Source organism: Sceloporus undulatus, chromosome 11 (assembly GCF_019175285.1).
Source record: "Sceloporus undulatus isolate JIND9_A2432 ecotype Alabama chromosome 11, SceUnd_v1.1, whole genome shotgun sequence".
In the NCBI taxonomy this organism is placed as follows: Eukaryota; Metazoa; Chordata; class Lepidosauria; order Squamata; family Phrynosomatidae; genus Sceloporus; species Sceloporus undulatus.
Genome location: NC_056532.1, coordinates 8,271,612 through 8,293,490, shown reverse-complemented (window position 1 = coordinate 8,293,490; position 21,879 = coordinate 8,271,612). Strand labels below are relative to the sequence as shown.

Genomic DNA, 21,879 nt, shown 5'->3' with positions numbered 1-21,879 from the left:
TACGGGCCGTTCTGGTTTTGTGCACTGTCTGTATAACAGCAAGCTTTCCCCACCGTGACTCATAGTCACTGGCAGCATTATACTTTATGGAATGGTTTAAACCGCCTTTGAAAGCCATTTCATCTAGCAGCTATTGTCACGTTGTGTGTCCGCAAAATCCGACCTAGACGGACCACTGCAAAGAAAGAAAGGAGCTCGGAAAGGCTTACGTTTCGGACAGCCCTTCCCAGAATCCCAGAACATATGAATCACATCTGCAAAGGTCAAAGCCGCAAATGTGGAGGATCGACTGTAGACATGAATGCTTGGGGGAAAGGAAGACCGCATTCCAGATGGATAGACTCAATGAAGAAAGCTATGGCTTTGAGTATGCAAGACCTGAGAAGGGCAGGTGGTGCCAGGATGATTGAGAGGTGCCGCAACAAACTACACTTCCCAGAATTCCATAGCACTGAGCAGTTAGTGGTGACAAAACAGATTACTTCTGCAGTGCGTTAGGGGTCTCTCATTCATAGTGTCGCCATGGGTCAAAGTCAGCCAACAAGGAAACGGCACGCTAGCAGTTCTCTTGCTCTCATGGCAGCGGGTTTGCGGGATCTAAGGGCTATAATGACCATTAAGCAATAGTGACCCGTTTATCCAACTCACGTGTTTAATAATTAAAGCAAAACAACGTTATTAGAGACACAAGGCTGTACTAGGTCATGCCCCTTGATGTTGTATTCATTTTGCCCGGCTGCTGTGATGAACGATTCGAGGGCCTAAATTTTGCCAAGGGAAACAAATGCCAACCTCACCAAGGAAACAGATGGAGCAGGGAGAACTTCGTAGACGGTAGAATACATCTTTTTAACAAATGCAACACACTTATACCTAACCTATCCCTACGATATCGTAGGTTAAAATGAAAGGAGGGGGGTTACAAGCTGTGTAAAAACGTACCCCTGGTTTTGAGGTGTTTTGCTTTATCATGTTTTAAAAAGTCTCAACTTGAATCATGAGTCTAACTTCAAAAACAAACCCTCTGTATATGAAAAAGCAAGGCTTCAAATATTAAAGTTACTTTATGTACCAAGATTTGTGAAAGAACCAAGTAGGACGTTCATCTGAGATTTTAAAAAAGGAAACGAATCTTTAAGGCGGCATTTCCCAAATAGGTTCTCCGGCACAATTTTACGAAGTCGCCTAGCAAATTTAATGCAGAATGCGGTTCTACCCTGAGTTCAATCTCAGTAATAAAAACAGTAACTGGCAAAGGACTTGACTTACTCATGCGCTGCTTTATTGTTGCAATAAAAGAAGTACGTTTGCACTGGTGGCCAGCAGTACATGACGGCCAACAACCAAAGAGGATTTCCTAACTCCCCTAAATTTTATCCATAGGACGACCTGTCTGCTCAAAAGGGAGGTTTTCGAGGCCCAAACGCCACTATTGTGATGCTTTATCACAGCAGTCCCCAAACTGTGCCCTGTAAGAGATTTTGGACTTCAGCTCCCAGAATCCCTGACTAGCTGAGGCTTCTGGAAGCTGAAGGCCAAAGTCTTAGGTGGACAGAACAAAGCAAACATGAACTTAGGAGAAAATAAAACGTGTTGATTCCTGTTGTTATTTGCCCTCAAGTCAACTTTCACTTTAGGAAAAAGAAGATCTCCAAGGACCCAGGTCACCCACAGCTATTTTCAGGGCTTGTAAGTCAATCCATTTGTAAGGTGGTTGTTCCTCTTCTTCCATTTCCATTTACCAAGTGTTGTCCCGAAATCTCCCTGGAAGCCAAGAGGATCAACCTAAGGCTGTCGTAGTTTGGTCACATCGTGAGAAGGCATGGCTTACTAGAAAAGGCAATAACGCTGGGAAAGGTAGAAAGAAATAGAAAAGAAGACCATAAGCTAAACTCAATTGTGGAGGTCACAAGTATGAATTTATAGGACCTAAGCAAAGCAATGGAGGACGAGATGTCTCATCCACAGGGTCACCATGAATCGGGGACAACTTGAGGGCAGTCAACAACAACAACAACAACAAGAATAATCTTTTCCAATGGAAATGAAACTGTCCGAGTCTGATTTGCTGCCCATGTTCTGATAAATATTCATATAAGCAACAGGGCTTTTGTCATAGCCACCTAATGGAGATTCTTGCCTTGCTGCTAAGCAAGGAAACACCTGCTTCTCACGCAGCCTTCAGAAGGAAAACACTCAAGCGGATAGATTTCATGGACGACCCATCGTCGCAGCTGCCTCGCTCAAAAGGACAACGCAGCCTCGAGATAAGCCAGCTTAGGAGGTCAGCGGCTATAAAAGCGAAGGACTGAAACATCAGAAATGGAACGCAAAATCCGACGGCAATATAAGGCTAAACAAACAACAGGGTCGAGATCCCTGACACGAGAAGCGATAAGAGCTTCCTCGACGTCCCAGATCTGAGTGTCATGGGAAACCAAGTGTGCTTGCTAGTGAGAGCGCATAGTGTGCGAAATCTCACACAAGGGCAGCCTACTAAGATAACCGAAGTAGCGTTATCAAAACTTCTTCTTTTTCCCCCTTTCTTTTTTTACAAGGAAGCCCAACCCGATTCTTTGAAAAGGCGTAGTCTCTGGCTTCTTGATTAAAAGTGCACAAAGCAGCTGTTGATCCGCTCGCCGTAACCAGCAGGTGAACCCGATTCAATATTGATCGCGGGCTTTCACAGATCGCCGCCAACCGAGCAAACGTTTTAATTAAGCTGGAGCTGGCTTCAAAGGGCTCATTCAGGACGTCAGTCAGCGGGGCTAGCGGATCGGATACTGTGTCGGGGTGAGAGTGTGTAATACAAATCCGCAACTTTCTTCGTCCCGTCGGCGGTAAGCTAGCCGGCCCAGAGCCCCGCGCTCTGATTGTAACAGACTGCCAGTCTCCTGGAATGCGTAACCGAAGTCACCCAAGCCCCATTGTGAAGGTTGTAAGCAATATGTTAAACTCCAATGGGCTAGCACATTAAGACAGATCCTTTTCACAGCTGTGTCTTGATACTCCAAGTGTTTGTTACACTACTCTCCATTTACTGTTTACTTACTTGCCCAGTGGAAAAGGGAAAGGGGAGGGGGGGCGTTCCAAAATGCAGCTGCCCCAGTTTCTTCGGGGGGGAAAAGTAAAACCGGGGAGCGGAGCAGAGAGTCTGTGCTTCAGCGGGATTCATGGAAAGAGTGCTGCCACGCTTCTGGAGACTCTGAATCTGAACTCAAAAGACAACACACAAGGACACAGGTTGAAATGCACACCCATAAACGCACACCTGTTACCACAGACTAGGAAATGCTCCGCCACCGTCAGCAGAATTTTAGGGGGATTGCAAACAGGGCTTGAGGATGCTGTTGAAAGTGGTAGGCATCAAGGCATGGGGATTTTCTCAAACCAGCGAACGCATTCATTCTGCTCAAAGAGACGAAACAAGTTAGAGCCCTGAAACTGAATATCATGGAGATAAAGCAACAGGATCTAGAACTCTGTTCAGAAGCTATCCTGACTTTTCCTAGCTCTTGCAACTTCCACTTGAGGGTACAGAAAAGTACCATCCATTTTAGATCTCCTCAAAATCTCGATAGACTTCTCTTCTAAACAAACCACTGCCCCTCATGCCTTAGACCAGGCTAACCCAACCTGGCTCCCTTTAATTGCATTGAGATTACAACTAGCATCATTCCCATGGCTGGGGACGCAATGGGATTTCCATTCCAACACAACTGAAGGAAGACATGTTGAGGTTGGTTGCCTTTCTGCTGACCTAGTTAGCCAAGCGTTTCAGGGCAGGAGCTCAGAAGGATCTCCCTAGGCACCTTCTAGGAAAAACGGTCAAAAAGTCTATGATATCTCTATGAGATCACAATTGGAGGGCTACTACAGATGGGCTGTTTGCATATTCGTAGTGGAAACCTGAAGTAGATTTATTTATTTCAACATCACTACCCTCTTCCCAAAACTCAAAGTAAAGGTAAGGTATCAGTCCCTTAATATGAATCTCTAGTCATAACCGAGTGTAGGGGCTGGTGTTCATCTCCATTACTAATCTGAAGAGCCAGCGCTGTCCAAAGACGAATCTGGTGGTCCTGTGGCCAGTATGACTGCACCGAACGCTATTACCTTCCCACTGAAGAGGTACCTATCTATCTACTTGCACTTGCATGCTTTCGAACTGCTAGGTTGGCACAAGTGATAGGAGCCCACTCCACCATGCGGCACCTGGGCCTCGAACTGCCAACCTTCTGATCTTCCGATCATCAGAATTGATGTGTTAACTATAAATAAATAAAGCACAGTATAAAACCAAAATGAAACCACATCTTGTCAAGAAATCCCCTTGACAGGTTAGCCTTAGGGTCACCCTCAGTCAGAAATGACTTGAATGCACACACATCCATCTGGAACAGCCTTGTTTTGAATTACAGGTCTCACCACTGGCACCGATCGCTCATAGTCCAAGTAAGGACGGTTCAACCCCAACAATGTGGCCATACTGTCAGTGGGTTATGGGGACTGTAGTCTGGGACATGTAGAAGGTGTATTGATGTAAGGCAGGGGTAGGCAACCTTTTTGAGTTGGGAGTCGGGTTGCTGTCCCTCAGACAACTGGGGGGCCGAACTCAAAATGGTGCCCGGAGCGGCGCAGAAGCTGCAGCGAGGGCAGCCATCGTCAGCAGGACCGGGCTGGGGCCGGTCCCAAGGCCTCGCCGGGCCAGATCCGGCCCACGGGCCGTAGGTTACCAACCCCTGATGTAAGGGATACCCACAGGCCTCTGAGTCGTAACATCTTCTCAGGTTTGAAGTGGCTGAAATTTTCATGCCATGCCCACAGTTGCCACTCCAAATTCATTCTGGAAAGTCCAAGAAATGGTCCTCAACACAGGTGAGAAAGCTGGATCAGGAATAGTAACACATGGCAGAGACATGGTTATAGTTCAGGCGACCCCACAGCCACTCTCCTAGTCACCTATAGCGATTAAAATCATCCCTCCAGACAATAAGGGAGAACATTTGGCATGCTGGTTCTTTTGTGACACCGAAATCCTCAAACATCTAAGCACATGCATATGTGGGTAGTGCGCTGGTGGGGGCGGTAAGGCTGTAGGCTAATAATCTTTTTGAATTTATCTATTCTTTTATGATATTATTATTATTATTTTGAAATAAAGATAATCAAATGCACGGTGTTTCCTGAACTACACCATTTCTGTTTGAAGTTTTACTTTTTCTGCAGCTGACAGTCATACATGCAAAGGTCCTTCACTTAAACATACGCTCTTTTAAGATAAAAGGTCAGGCCCAAACAAAAGCTGGGTGCCCTTTTAACTGTTAATAGAAATGCAATTCTTTTCATACAGTCATGCTTCCCTGATCCCAGCGGCATCCTCCTCCTACTTCCCTCCGCTCTTTTCTCATGTAACCCACGGCAGGTCTTTTTAAGTGAACAAATATGTTTTAATTCTTCTATTGGAAACACTTGTCCGCTGGGCTTAGGACAAAAACAGTAGGATCACCTCCCCACCCTGCGAAAACAAAAAAGCAAACCCTAATACATATGTATGTTCAAAGAGTTGCATGCACGGCCTGGCTTTCGTAATACATAGTTAGCATAAGATAAAAGAAGAAGGAAAAAACCTTCAAAGGATATATTATGAATAAACACCAGGCAGGCAGAACATCAGGGAGAGCAAAGAGTTTACCATTGCCTTTATCATGGCTCTTTTTTTTCCTGAGCTGCAAATCAGGTTTTAGAATATATACCGAAGTACAGTATATGTAATCTTTCCAGATATTGTTATGCTTTGACGGGTCGATTGGCCGTAAATAAAGAGTGTATTGTATTGTTAGTCCCAACCAAAAGCAGTGCATTTCAAAAGGAAAGAGGAGAAAGGAGTTGGAGGAGAATTAGTCAACAGGTCTACTTTCACCAGAACTTGAGGGACTTTCCATATGTGATGAATGAAACCAAAGTAAAACATGTGGCGCTTCTCACTTTTTCTTCACTGTAGGTGGAGATATTCAGAGAGATAGGTTTTGAAGGGATGTCATATTGAGGATGGGGCAAGCTTGTTTTCTGCTGCTCCAGAGAATAGGACCTGGAATAATGGATGCATGCTACATGAAAAGAGACTCCATCTCAACATTAGGAAGAACTTCTTTACAGTAGGAGCTGTTTGACAATGGAGCAAACTCCCTCGGAAAGCGGTGGAGTCTCCTTCCTGTCTTTAAACAGAGGCTGGATGGCCATCTTTTTAGGTATTGAAAGTTCCTCCATGGCAGAATGGGATTGGACTGGATGGCCCTTGGGGTCTCTTCCAACTCTATGATTCTATGACTGTGACATGTCAGTTTGATGACTGACTGGGGACTTCAACCTGGATCTTCCAAGTCCCGGTTCAAGTCCAAAAAAAGACTAGTGTAGGAAGGATGAGCGCCCTTGTGAAACGATCTGGCAAAACTAGACCACAAAGAGTCCTATGCATTTGAACCTCCGCAGACATTATCAATCAGAAGTGTGCCAAATGGTCAAGAACTAAGAAATATGAATACTACCTTTAAAAAACAAAGAAATTAGCAAATTACCGTATGTGTCCAACTATAAATCAATCTCATGTATAACTCGAGGGCAGCTTTTGGGGCTAAAATTAAGTTATTTGATATGCCCCATGGATAAGTCGAGGGTAAAACTTAGGGCCACCTAAGAAAGGATCTAAAGGATGAAGCGAAAGAAAAGAACTTACAAAATTCCAGAAGGCCTAACTGACTGTACTCATCCTAAAAGTTGAATGGATGATAGAATAGAGGAGGTTCAGTACTTCCAGGCCAGTACTAACATTGAGCCATGGATAAGCCTATACTGTACATGAGTATATACAGTAACCTACAGACAAGACACAGCAACAACAGCAACAACTGGGACAAAATAGAAATCTTAAAGACGGGGTCAGAAAACATATCATTCCCTAAATTGACAGGTGTCTTATGTGAGTGTATCTAGTTCTTGCATTTCTGTTAGCAGTAAGAGCCAACACTGAGATAATTTTGGCGACATCTTTTAGAGTCCTGCATACTTTATAGGTACGGCGTGACTTGGTGTCCAGTTCAAGCACTTTGTAAAAATGTCCCTAGCTAAGTATAGTCTGCTTTCTTCTTCGGCCTCCTCTAGTACCAACCTGAAATAATCGAGGCCTTTATCCAGGGAGATGATTAGGCCTTGGGTTGTAATTAACTTTTCCATTACTCGAAGCGCCGCTTCAAGCAGATTCCGAAACCTGAGCCTTGTGCACTTTAACATTGTGAGCGGAGAGTGAGACCGGCATTGTTGTGCTACGTGTTTCCATCGTATGAGGTTTATAATGCAATGTCTGTCTGCAAAAGGGGACCTGGGATCGAAATATGGAAAGGTGCGTTCGTTTTGTGTAGGAATGGGGATGCGCAAAGGGGCAGGCAGTTCAAGGAACAGAAATGGACATTTATCCTGATTCGCGAGGCTATTTCTATCTGAAAACCAAGAGCACCCCCTGCTGACGTCTTCCATGCTTTTAAAACTAAACTCCGCAGCGTGACAGTTCTCAAATTTGACCCCGCTTTGGTCTACTCTTACTCTTATTATTTATTGCCCATTAAATCCGTACAGTTCCCCGTCATCTTAGCACGCGCAACCATTACAGTATGGTTGCATGTGCTAAGATGACGGGAACATTACAGTATGGCTTGCTGGGACCTTCAAGGTATCAGGCCTCTAAGCTGGTGACGAACACAAAGTATGCTTTAAAAAGTATTTCAAAAGCACCTCTCTGGTTACGTCCGTGGCTGCGATGGAAGAGATCTTGTTCCCGATACCATCATTTCCCCACAGGCACCCTTTTCTCTTTCCTCGCCTGCGAGCACTTAACTTTATTCTGCCATAAATGCTGACTTACCTGGGAAAGTACATAACTTCTGGGAAAGGGCTCGTAATGAAAAAGAGAGAGAGTGGAAGGCAATAGGAAACAAAAATAGCTTTTATATATACATATACATAACGTTTCACTTCCTTCCCATTCTGTTGTATTGACGGCGCAATAGTAGCCCACTGAGAATCACCTACAAGATCAGCTAGCGCCATTAAGCATTTCTCCATTTGCATCACTCAGTGCGTCTTAGGAATTCACCTCCAATACTCCCTTTTCTTGTAATACTAAAGCCTAAATGTGCATTTTATGTGATGATTGTGTTTTAACCTGGCTCAAGTTGTGAAGAGAGGCGGGTAAGAAATAAAATTATTGTTGTTATTATTATTATTATTATTATTATTGAGACAGAAGGAGGGCCCATCCTCCAATAGCTGCCTCTGAGGTCCCCCAAATAATAATAAATGAGAACCAGCATGGCATAACAGTGTGAATCCAGGACTAGAACTTGGGGAGACCAGAGTTCAAATCCTCCCTCAAGCCATGGTTGACCACATTTTTCCAGCCTCAGAGGAAGGCTGAAACCTCCTCTTGAGTAAAATCCTGCCAGGAACTTCCTAAGACAGAGTCACTATAAGTTGGAGCTGACTTGAAGACATGCAACAACAAGAGTAGACCCACTGAATGGTAAACCAACACTTACGCAAGCCCCACTGAGTCAATGGTTCTACGCATAGGAGCCCTGGAGGCGCGGGGGGTAAATGCTGGTCCTGCAGCCACAATGTTGTGAGTTCAATCCATGCAGGGCTCCAAGGTTGACTCAGCCTTTCATCCTTTCCTAGGTCAGCAAAATGAGTAGCCATCTTGTTGATGGGCTTACACACTGTAAACCACTCACAGAGCGCTGGGTTCACTGATAAGCGGTATAAGAAATGTAAATGCTATTGCTATTTGGGATTAACAACTGGATTTAAACCTGAGAAGCGCTTTAAGAAGCGTGGAAGTGTAGAAGTGAGGTGGCAGGACACAAGGCTGCGCCACGTTTTAAGCCACCTTTGGACTTAACAAAACTCCTTCCAAAACACAAACCTTCTTTTAAGTTAACTTTCGACAGTGAATTCCAAAGTCTGGGAGAAGCCCCCAAGAAGACCCTTCCGCTGAGAAGACAGTGGGACAGAGAGGAGGGCTTCTCATCTGAACTTTCATCCCAAGGGAGATATGGTCCTTCAAAGAGCCTGGTCCTATGCTGTAAATTCTTCCTTAGTTCAAGAATAAAAGCAAGTGAGGAGGAGGAGGAAGGCAATTTCGGCAGACAACCATTCATTCCACGTTTCGCTCTTCCCAGCATTCCCAATCCGTGCGCCTACGCTGTGTTAAACAAAACAGATTGACACAAGGGGGAGTTCAGCAGGTGTGTCATATATTATTAAAAGTTTATACATTGATTTACAGGGCCAGGTTTTTCTGCTGACATGCTTTCGGCGAAGACGGTTCAGGAGCGAAGGGGAGAGAGAAATCGATGGAGTTACCTTGGCAGACGATCTGACCCATTTGCATTTAATGGAATTTCAGAATTATCCAGTACTTAAAAGAAACAGCCATCGCTCTGAACGCTACTCAAGCTCCGAGTAATAAATCACTCAAGATTGTTTAAAAGGGCTCCCCCGCCACCATCACCACCACAGACGCTTAACTGGATTTAAAAGCTTACGCGATTCCTAGCGAAACGGGCAGGAAGAGAATGCAATAAGGTGAAAGACATAATCCTTTCACTGCTTTCCTTTACATTAAAGGCCACAGGCTCCTTTGTGGACGTGTATATCACTGCTTGACCACCCACCATTTGGGTGTCACTCAGCCAAACATAGACGCTGTCTCAGGTGAAAAAGTGCCATGGCTAAGCAGGCACTCGCTGACATGGAGGGTCTCTCCATTACTTGACATGAGCTCGCTGCATGTGGTTGTATTCAGATTTCACATATGTGCCTGTCGATGTATGGCAGCCCCATGGATTTCATAGGGTTTTCTTAGGCAAGGAATACTCAAGAGGTGGTTTTGCCAGTTCCTTCCTCTGAACTACAGAACCTGCTATTCATTCCCATCCAAGGCTAACTCTTCCTACCTGACAAATTCAGACGGGATCTTGTGCGTTTGGATATATCGGTCTATTGGGAAAGTGACTCTTCGTCCTCCAAGCTCTCCTCCTTTTCTGCAACTACAAGGATCTTCGATTTGTTTTAGAGCAGCGATTTCCAAATTTTGGTGTTTTGGACTTTAGCTCCTTGAATCCCTGACAGTTGGTCAAGATGGCTGGGGCTTCTGAATTTGAAGTCCAAAACACTTGGAGGAGCAAAGTTTGGGAATCACTGGCCTGTTACAGACTGCCAAAATAAAGCTGCTGTGGGTCTCTTTGGAGGTATGCTGTTTAAATGATGCATGCACCCTAAGAATCCGGAAGCTGCACCAAAGCTGCACTTCGGTGCTTAGGAATGGAGTGTGGCTTTGGCGCAACCTCTGGATTCTTAGGACCCATGCATCATTTAAATAGCATGCCTCCAAAGAGACCCGAAGCAGCTTTATTTGGGCAGTCTGTAACAGGTCACTGTTTTAGATATCTTATCTCATCACCTTGTGTTGGATAGGATTTGGGTAATCCAAGTTCAGGCCCTCACCAAGCCAAAGTTCATTGGGTAACTTTGGGCCAGTCATTCTCTCTCTCTCTCTCTCATTCTTATTATTCTAACTCTATGATTCTGTAATTCAGTCAAACTTGTTTGCAACATGCCAGATTATGGCTTGATGTCGACATCCGGACTATGTCTCACATCTGGAAATATAAGGCGGCATTCCAACCCAGAAGATGCTAAGAGTTTCTTTAAAATTAATATGCAAGTAACTTTATTGCTGTTGTCGTCAGAATTTGCAAAGGTCAGATGAGCGATTCAGAACATTCTGGAGCCTGAAGGGAGAGGGTTTACCTGAAGTTACGACCTGTGAGGCAATTTGGCTGAAGGAATCCCTATTGATTTCCCATAGCTCTCCGCTCTGTTGCAGGAGGAGAAGGAGGCTAACTATAGAAGCAACTTAATTGTGCCGTGACTGATTTTTCTGTTAGACACTTACAGCAGCAACAGTGAAAATCAATACTAGTTGCCCAGCTTATTAAGTCATTGTGGCAGCTGAGGTCATTAACTTACAGCAGCAAAAAGGAGCCAGGAGAGAGTAAAGGGAAACAGCACTTGTTCATCTTAGTTATAGTTCTTGTATCCACATTAACTACTCTTGCTAGCCCTTCAAAGGGAGATTAGGAAGTTTTCCCCCACAAAAAAGGAGTCAATTGAAGATCCAGAGGCAGGTTTAGGATGGAAAAACCCCTTTCTCAACTACCAGGTATCAACCCAGTTGCAGAGAGCAGAGTAGGGCAAGTTATTGTATTTGACTACAGATCCCATGTGGCCAACCTGGTGAGGGATTTTGGGGGTGTTGTAGTCCCCAAAAGTAACATTCCTGGGCTCCAGCGCAGAGGTAACTGAGCAGCTTGACCCCCACAGCGAAGGATGATAACACGGATGACAACAGGACCCATGCATGAACCCGAAGGGGAGCAAACCGCCTTCAAATATTACTCTCAACTCTTTCCAGATGCAGGTATACTGAAGAGTCAGGCCTGTTAGATGTTTTTGTTTTGAAATGACACCAAACATTCTTTGAATACAAATGCCGACACCATTTGTCAAAAGGTGCACCCCAGTGTAACAGCATCCTGACCCTATAGCTGGAAGAACTAGGGAATGGAGAAGGGGGTAAAAGAAACCAGTTCGCCTAAGCTGGGACCCTTTCACACCACACAAATATAATGCTTGGCCATGGAAACCCAAAGGGTGACCTTTGGGACATCATACTCTCTCAGCCTCAGAGGAAAGCAAGAGCAAACCTCTTCTGAATCAATCTGGCCAAGAGAGCCCTGTGATAGGTTCTTATGGCCTTAGAGCTGCCATAGGTCAGCAATGGCTTGAAGGCATACAATGAGAAAGGATTCTGTTTTAACTGACATGGCAACATCCTTGTCAACTGAAAATCCTGGGACTTGCAGTTCATGTATTCAAGTAGCCTGTCAACTTACATGAATGTTATGGGGTTTTCTTTGCCCAGAAATGCTCAAGAGGTGGTACTGCCAGACAGAGTCTACTGTCCCAGGAATTCACTGGCAGTCTTCCATCCAAGTACCAACCAGGGCTGACCCTGGCATCTGGTGCCTGTAGGGCAGTGGTCCCCAAACTGTGCCCTTTAAGAGATTTTGTACATCAGTTCCCAGAAGCCTCATCCATGTTGGCCAATAGTCTTGGATTCTGGGAGCTGAAGTCCAAAATCCCTTAAAGGGCACAGTTTGGGGACCACTGCTTTAGGGTATTTAGGCCCTTAAGGAGAGGCCTTTTGAATTTTCAGCCAGAGAGCTCAAGTTACAAGGGGAACTGTAGCACTACAACTATAGTGTGAAAGGGTCGCTTAGCATCACATCAAACTCTTCTAGAAAAATGCAAGTTCTTGAAGGCTGCTGTACTTACAGTTTTGAGAGCGGAAGGCGCAGCTTTTCCCGAGGCCTCTATCAACTTCCCGTTTTTCTGCTGCTGATACATTTCCAAAGCGCCAACAAACTGGACTCCTTTGGCCAGCCGGTGTCGTTTCCTAGCCTGTTTAGGATTTGCGAAATAAATAAAGTAAGCGCTGGCTTGTAAAACTCAGTGTTTCTACATCAAGGGAACTCTCGCTGCATCAATTTATCTGCTACAGAACCCCTGCAACTGCCATACTGCAAAGAATTCTGGAGGGGGATAGTCTGTGGATTTCTATTTGCATGGTTAGATTGTTTTATTGGTCCGCCACTTAAAATATGCTAAACAAGATTCCTTTGATAATGCCTGAATCCATTTTACCAACAGTAAAGTTGTCTAAGGCTGAAGAGCGGGGTATAAATATGCAAAGTAAATGAATGTAGGCCTGTTACAGACTGCCAAAATAAAGCTGCTTGGGGTCTCTTTGGAGGTATGCTATTTAAGTGATGCATGCATCCTAAGAATCCGGAAGCTGCACCAAAAGCTGCACTCCAATGCTTAGGAATGGAGTGTGGCTTTGGCACGACCTCCGGACTCTTAGGACCCAGGCATCATTTAAATAGCATACCTCCAAAGAGACCCGAAGCAGCTTTATTTTGGCAGTCTGGAACAGACCATAAAGCTTTCTCACCTGCTCTTCGGTTTCTAGAGAACGATTCCGTTTCCTATCCACTCTAAAATCATCATCTTCACCACCTTCCTGCAAAGACGCCTGCTTCTTTGCAGACAGTTTGGAAGCAAGTGTGGTTTTTGACGCGTCCTTTCCAACGGCAGGATATAAATTGGAGTCTGTTAAGGAAAACATATGTACACATTACGCTACAGATAGTTCCTTCACCTTAAAAGACACTTTATTCCACAAACTGGAAGTCAATCCAGCTTGTTAGAATTTCTATACCATGGGAGCAGTCACCAAGAATGCTCTTGTCTTGTGTCTTCACCAAATATGGCTGGGACACAGAGCAGACCTTCTGGATTGTTTAACACCAAAGAAATACTTTTGAACCCAAAAGTGGGCTTTCGAACCCAAAAGTGGACTTTCAACCACTTCTGGGTTTTTGTGGTTTTCTGTTGTTCTGGTTGCAACTTGTGTAGCTCCCAGAGGGTCCCAAAGGCAGAAAGCTGGACACGGTTGTCCACCCCAACCATAAGACATAAACACTCAAGGACTCCTAATAAAGATTTCCCGAAGGAGCGCTATAAGAATCACCTTTGTCTTTTGGCTTTCCTCCACTGTTGGTGGGTGTGACTGGTCCACTGTTGGTGAAGGCGTAAGACGTGCCTTGGCTCTGCTTTGCACCATCCTGGCTCTGCGTTGCGTGGCTAGCATGGCAACCGCAACGGCACGACATCAAGAGATCCGGCTTCTTGCATCCCTTTGAGCCCGTCAAGTCGTCATTGGGCTTTTCTGAAGAGAAAACAAGAGATATGTGCTTATTAAAATATTGGAGAAATGATACTGTGGGGATTTTCTCAGATGGATATTTTGCCTTTTCAAGCCAGGAAGATACATGAGTCGCTCTGCCAACAGAGAAGCAGTGTAGCTACCTCCCACAACATAATGGACTTTTCTGGCCATCAAAAGCAAAGAATCATCAAAGATTTCTTTTATCAGCTCACAGCCCTGGTAACTAAGGGACAAGAACTCGAGAATCTATACGCATGGATCTACCAGAGCCATAAACCACTATGAATTCAGACCTTATGTGACCTTCTTGTCCTTACTAGGAAGAGTGCCTCCTCCTCATTCAGATCATAATTCCTTTGCGCCCAGCGACTCACCTGTTCTTCTGCATTCTATACGAAGCACCACAACAGAACTCAATAATGAATAAATGACAGCCGAGCACCATGTGAATAATTTACAGAGCCAGAAAAAAAGCCCAGATATTTTTCCAGTTGACTGGACTGCATACTTTTCAGCTACACAGCCTACGAACAGGGCAACCAGGGTCAAATAAATGCTACAGGCTGAATTGTAGTGAGTGAGATCTAGTTTAGTGGTTCCCAAACTTTGGTCCTTCAGGTGTTTGTTCAGCTCCCAGAAGCCCCTGCCAGCTTAGTCAACAGACAAGAATTCTGGGAGCTGTAGAGACTTGAGACTTGACTTGAGACTTGAAGGTAGAGACTTGAGACTTGATGGTAGAGACTTGAGACTTGACTTGAGACTTGAAGGTAGAGACTTGAAGGTAGAGACTTGAGACTTGACTTGAGACTTGAAGGTAAAGATTTGAGACTTGACTTGAGACTTGAAGGTAGAGATTTGAGACTTGACTTGAAGGTAAAGACTTGAGACTTGACTTGAGACTTGACGGTAGAGACTTGAGACTTGATTTGAGACCTGAAGGTAGAGACTTGAGACTTGATGGTAGAGACTTGATGGTAGAGACTTGAGGCTTGACTTGAGACTTGATGGTAGAGACTTGACTTGAGAGAGGATCAAAGTTTGGGAATTGCTGATTTCTAGCTCAACACTGCCCTCAATAGTAATACATAAAACAATCCAGGAACCTTGGACATTACATGAGAAGAAGAGCTTTCATGCATAAGTTTTCATGGCCTTAGTCCACTTCATCAGGGGCATCTGAATCCATGATTCCAATATTTCACTCTGCCCAATGGTAGAACTGGCACTGAGTAATTCCAGGCCCCAAGTACCTGGTTTGAGCCACAGAGACCCTGACTTGGCTACAAGAGATGAAGACTAGAGCTTACCATACTGTGCCTGCTGCCACGACAAAGCGGAACAGAGCAATGCCAAGCTTTTCCCACTTCCGGTTGGACTCTCCAAGAGGCAGTGTTGCTTGGAGTTTAGCCCTTTCACGATCTGTAATGAACAAAAACATCAAATCAGCACAGAAGACTTCCAAGTCATCTTTAGGGCCTAGCTTTCTACTTGCGGGGATTTGGTTGTTGTCGATTACAACCCCCAGTCTCCAATTGTAGGCCCTGAAGCCCCCTGCCAATTATCAGTGCCCAGGATTGCGTAGCATAGAGCCAGGGCAGTTAAAGCAATCTCAAACTTGATCATGTCTGCAGTGTGTTTTGGATCTACTGTCAGCCCTCCCCATTTGCGGCTTGGGCTTTTGCAGATATGATTAATATGTTCTCTTTAGGAATCTATAGGTTCTCCAGTATGCCTCTATGGTCAACGTTTGTCTAATGTCACGCTGAAGGACCTTGACTACTTTAGCTAGGCATCTGTAGGTCCTCCAGGGCAATTCTATGGTCAACTTGTGGCAGATATTGACCACAGAGTTGCCCTGGAGGACCTAGAGATTCCTAGAGAAGTGTTCTTTCAGGTAGTAGTGCTTTTGTGGTTTTTAACTTTCATGGAAGTGCCCCTAACCTCAGCAAATGCGGAGCGTCCACTGTGTATCATTAGAATTAATCCAAAGATATAGCAGTGCTAGTCTGTAGAATCAGTACATGGAGAGATCTTGTAGCACCTTTGAGACTAACTGAAGGAAAGAAGTTGGCGGCATGATTTTTGTGGACTTTTCGGGCTATGTTACCATGTTCTAGAGGAGTTTATTCCTGACGTTTTGCCAGCATCTGTGGCTGGCATCTCTCTGAAGACTTCACGTTGGCAGCATGAGCTTTCCTAGACTAAAGTCTACTTTCTCAGATGCATTAAATTAAACGTATCCGAAGAAGTAGACTTTAGTCTAGGAAAGCTCATGCTGCCAACTTCTTTCCTTCAGTGAGCCTCAAAGGTGCTACGTTAGTCTCTGTACATACAGAACGGATTCAATTCATCAGCTTTCGCCACACAACGTACGGCGTTCATCATTGCCAACTGCGAAGGATATGCCTTGCAAGGGAAGAGGATCTTCACGCCGCCAATGGTGTATTCTGAAGCGGACGAAGCCATGATGACGCTTACGTTTCCAAATTCGGAGCTTACATCTGTCAATAAAACCAAAAAAGGAATGCATTTTAAATACGTGGTACTATAGGAGTCATGTAAAGCCACCATAGTGTAGTCCAAGGTTTGATTTCCAATTAGCCATATTGGAACTGATCAGCGACACTGGAATATTCTAGAACAACGGTTCCCAAACTCTGGTCCTGTTTGGACTTCACTTCCCAGCATTCCATACCATTGGCCAAAAGCAGCTGAGGCTTCTGGGAGCTGAAGTCCAACGTATTATTTATTTCATTACCATGCTGCCTTTTTCTCCCCAAAAGGGATCCAAGGCAGCAACACACTGCAGAAATATCCCAGTTTGAGATTGCTTTAACTGCCCTGGCCCAGTGGTAGGGAATCCTGGGTATTGTAGTTTACTGCGGCACCAGATCTCTCTCTGACAGAGGTGGCTCAAAGTCTTTCAAAGCCACAGTTCCCAGAATTCCATAGCAGTGAGCCAGGGCAGTTGAAGCGGTCTCAAATTGGATTATTTCTGTAGTGAGTTTCAGACCCCGGAGGACCAAAGTTTGGGAATCGCTTCTAGAACATTCTCCTTCTCTGTCCCTTTCATTTCTTTTTTTCCCTGCAAATAAACCAATGTTACAAATATCAACATTTCCATCCAAACAGCCATTTTTTTAATGCTATATGGAAGTCTCCCTAACTTTTAAAGGAATGCATGGTTTGTAAAAAAGGGAAAAAAAAAGACTTTTATTTTAAATATGACAGATTTGCAAAAGAAAAAAATGCGGGATAAGGAGATGTATTTTATATCATTATTATTATTATTATTATTATTATATCCAGCCTTCGATCCCATTGGACCGAAGCAGCATCCAATAGTAATAAAATACCAATACTTTTAGGTCGGTGTTTGTTATATGTGATAGATAGATAGATAGTAGATAGACCAGACAACAGCGACAGACATATGTACATACACACACACTACACGTTATATATGTTATATATAGTATATTATAATATATACGTTATATATGTGTAATGTTGTGTGTCTGTGTATAAAACATGTTTATACCCTTAATATAAAACATATATATGCACACACATCATTATATAGGCTTTATATATGTAACAACTATAATTAGATATGATTATTCTAATAAATCTATATATATATGATATATATGTTATATATACATATCTATGTGTGTATATTATGTGTGTAAATTTGTACTTAAAATTTTATTAATTTGTATTTAATAAAAATTTAAAAAAATAAAATAATAAAATACAATACAGAATCCAATAACAAAACACAATAAAACCCATTTTAAAGCTATACAGTTTTTTAAAAAATGGAAACAGAAATGGAGACATTGTTCCTCTGAAGCTTCCATTTTACCTCAGGAATGGTTTTATATTTATATTACTATTAAAAAAAAAGGGCTATATTTTTATTTAATAAATGGGTTAGGATACAAGTGAACAAAAAAATGTAACTTTTTTCTCTGAGGTTTCCATTTTTACCTCAGGAATGCTTAGTTATATTTAATTATTGTATGTATTTAAAAAAACAGGGCAATAAAGGCTAGGCTCCCCTCCGCCTTGTAATGGTAGAGTCCAGTGTTTTAGCCCGCTCCTCCCCTTTGGCGAAATGGACTCGTCCAACCCGCCGCCAACTCCCCCCCTCCCCCGCGAAAAATATTTACCTCGGATTCTAAACCGAACCCCTTCCTTAGGTTCGATCCATTTCCCGCCTGTACCCCGACCGGCTCTGTCGTCATCCGACAGCGCGAACAGCCAATCAAAACGAGGGCGCTCGCGAGCGACCAATCCGTTAACAGAAATCAAAGCCCCGCCTATGTTTCCTCGAACACTTTCTTCTCCTCTAGATTACTGCTCGGCCTTGCTTCCGGTTCTTGTGGTTGCCGTGGCAACCGGCTGCTGAGTGCGGCCTAGCACAATTTAGGCTGGTTTTACCTCTCTTCTCGATTTTCCTATAGAGGACAGCCAAGTGCTAACATAATAATTATTATATTAATAAATATTTTGTGTGTGTGTCTCTCTCTCTCTCTCTCTCTCTCTATATATATATAGTATATATATGATAATTTTATACACTTATAATTATATTAAATATACAAAATACATTTATTATTATAATTATATTATATATATATATAAATAATAAATAAATAAAATCTTTATTTATATCCCGCCCTTCCAAGAAGATCAGGCGGCTTCACACACATGCAACAAGTGCAAACAAATACAGGTTAAAAACACGAACAATAACAATACACAGTCTAAAACAATAACAAAGGCCCCGTTAGCCCATCCTCCTGGCCACGGAAGGGAGGGGCCACAGGATATTTGTCGGGGAATGCCTGCTTGAATAGGAAGGTTTTGAGGTCCTTCCTAAATTGGGCCAGGGTGGTAGATGAGCGGAGCTCCGTGGGCAGCGTATTCCAAAGGGTGGGGCAGCTGTGGAAAAGGCCCTTCTAGAGGTAGAAGCTAACCTGCCCCAGGCACCTTCAGCAGTTGCTGCCCAGATGTCTGAGGGTGCGAGGCGGATTGTATGGGAGAGGGGTCCTTTAGGAATCCTGGGCCCAAGCCATTAGGCTTTATAGGTGATAACCAACGCCTTATATTGAGCTCGGAAGCGAATGGGCAGCCAGTGGAGTCTTAAGCACGGGTGTTATGTGGCGGTCCTGGATACGCCAGTGACCAGCCGGGCTGCCATATTCTGTACCATTTGAAGCTTCCGAGTTTGGTATAAGGGTTTGCCCCATGTAGAGTACATTGCAGAAGTCCAATCTCGAAGTTACCAGAGCTGTACAACAGTTTCTAGGTCCCTCTGGGCCAGGTATGGGCGCAGCTGGCGAATCACCGAAGCTGGTAACAAGTGCTCTTGACCGTCGCATTCACCTGAGCAGTCAGGTGGAGCGACGAGTCAAGAAGCACCCCCAGACTGCGCGCGGAGTCCTTCACAGGGAGCGTGACCCCGTCAGGACAGGTGGAACCACCGCCATCCGGACCGGGGGAACCTATCACTCGAGACCCCCGGGTATTGTATAAGATACACAATTATAATAATTATAAATATACAAAATACAATATATTATATTATTATATTAAAATGTAATTATATAATCGTATACATATAAAATATAATATATAAAAATCAACATAACTATTATAAAATATATATAAATAATAATATAGATATTTATTTAATTATACAATATAGTATATACAAAATACAATTATAGATGTATTCTAATTATATATATAATGTAAGTTATATTAATTATATTAGAAATACTTACATAATATTATTTTAATATATTAACTAGAATAGACTAATGCAATTATTATTAATATTATATTAATATTAATATTATATATATATTTTTATAATTTATTAGAATATTATATATTATTATTCATTTCTATATTAATAAGATCATATTTCTCTCTATCATATGAGAATATTATTGCACTGGTGTTGGTCAAAAAGTGTGATTTTAAACCAACCAACCAACCAACAAGCAGCGCAAATTAGGAAGTAAAATAAGCAATAAAATGTTATGTAGTAAGCATTGGTTTAAAGTAACACTACCTACAAAATTAGATGTTCAGTACAATTGTTTGTTTGAACCTATATGTTCATCACATACTGTATGTAAATAGATATGGGCAAGTTTAGAGAGGAGAATATTCTAGAACAGCATTCCCACAACTTTGGTCCTCCAGAGTCAAAAACACACTGCAGAAATAATCCAGTTTTGAGACCGCTTTAACTGTCCTGGCTCAAATGTTAGGGGATTCTGGGAAGTGTAGTTCAGTGAGGCATTTAGCCTTCTCTGTCGGAGAGAACTCTGGTGCTGCAATAAACTACAAGCAAAACTTATTGCGTAAACATTCTCAGCTCCAATTTTTTGAAAAGCCAGCTTTTGTTATGGAGAAGAAGAGACTTTTGAGGGTTGCTTTTTTCATTCTGGCACAAGCCACATGGCTTATGTTAGGCTATGGTGACATCTTGTGGGTGAATTTAAGTTCTTTCCCCTCCTAAAGCTATTTCTGCACCACTTTTAACTGCTATGGTATTCTGGGAATCGTAGTTTGGTAGGACATTTGCCTCCTCCGCCAGAGGGCTCTGGTGCACACACAACTACAATTCCCAGAATTCCACAGCATTCAGCCACGGCGTGTCAGCATGGGTTATTTCTGTGTTGCGATGCAACCTAAGCCTCAGCTAATTAACTTTTCTTTTAAGATAATTTATCAGATTAAAGTAATATGGTTGCATGTGCATAAAATGTCTGAGATTTTGAAATATGGGATAAGACAGCCACAGGTGTCATAGTGGCTTCAGTGTGGTCTACGACCCGGGTTCGAATCCCGGCTCGGCCATGAAACCCACTGTGTGGATTCACGTTGAGCAAGTCAGTACTCTCTCAGCCTCAATGGAAGGCAATGGCAAACCCCCTCCGAACAAGCCTTACCAGGAAAACCCAATAATAGCTTTGCCTTAAGTCGAAAACGACTTGAAGGTACAGCGCAATGTGTCAGACTTAGAACAATCAGGGTTTAGATGTATCATGGAAATCTGTGATGTTAAGTTTAATTAATTCATTATTTTTTTGTATGATACAATCACGCCTCTGAGAATGCTACCTATGGAAAGCTTGAGTTTGGACACAGTGTCTCGGTGGCGGCGACAGATACTCCAAGATGTGGTGTCTGGTGCGGAGATAAGATGGATAAAGTCTTGCGCATGAACCATGGGAACATCTAAAAGGTCGCCACAGCAGTGGGGCAGTCTTCATTAGACTTTTAAGGGGCAACCCAGGGTTTTCCCATTACGTTCTTTGCACTCTTGCAAAAATCATAAGTCACAGGTGACTTGAGCCACAAACACTTTGGGATCCACTTGCCAATATGGCCAAACCCCATTGCAGACCGTGGCATTTTGGCTACGCAGGATAAAAATTGCTGTTAGTCCATAGGATAAATAGATTAGTACAGAGAAAGAGAGATTGAAACAGTAACGTTTAAGAAACACACTATATGCACCGGGTCCTCATTGAAATGTACATTGAAATGTTACAGCCTGAGAAAACCAGAAGGCATGCAAACATACCTACTTCTTTTCCACTATTTGAAGAAACCAACTACAATCACTAACATTAAAAATAAATTACAATGGATTCAGAGCAGAATATCATAAGGAAGGAAGGATGGTGGGTACCATTAGACCGAAGCAGGATATTTGAACCATCAGAAGAGAAATGAAGCTTTTAAAGAATAGCGCCAGGTTCAACTTCGCTTGACTGTAGAATTCAAATGGCAGCTATAAAGAGCTTTAAAAATCACCAGTACAAGCAAGTACTTCTTTCTCGGGAATGAAGGCGGCATGGGATTAAACTTGTAGGGGGAAAATCATCCGCTGGCCAAGTTTGGCACTCAAAACCCGAACGAAATTTGACAAGAGTTAGTCG

At 43.2% G+C, this 21,879-nt stretch overlaps 1 protein-coding gene across 1 annotated transcript in view; it reads right to left on the bottom strand.

Moving 5' to 3' along the window:
• BRIP1 (BRCA1 interacting helicase 1) overlaps nt 1-21,814 on the bottom strand; it is a 194,990-nt gene extending 173,176 nt beyond the window's left edge. The window contains exons 1-6 of the mRNA XM_042442247.1: nt 21,630-21,814; nt 16,283-16,410; nt 15,217-15,328; nt 13,712-13,909; nt 13,133-13,290; nt 12,454-12,579 (exon numbers count right to left, since the gene is read on the bottom strand). Of these exons, the coding sequence (XP_042298181.1) occupies nt 12,454-12,579; nt 13,133-13,290; nt 13,712-13,909; nt 15,217-15,328; nt 16,283-16,375 (687 nt within the window). The 5' untranslated portion in view covers nt 16,376-16,410; nt 21,630-21,814. The remainder of the gene's footprint in view (nt 1-12,453; nt 12,580-13,132; nt 13,291-13,711; nt 13,910-15,216; nt 15,329-16,282; nt 16,411-21,629) is intronic.
• Between the last annotated feature and the right edge of the window lie 65 nt (nt 21,815-21,879).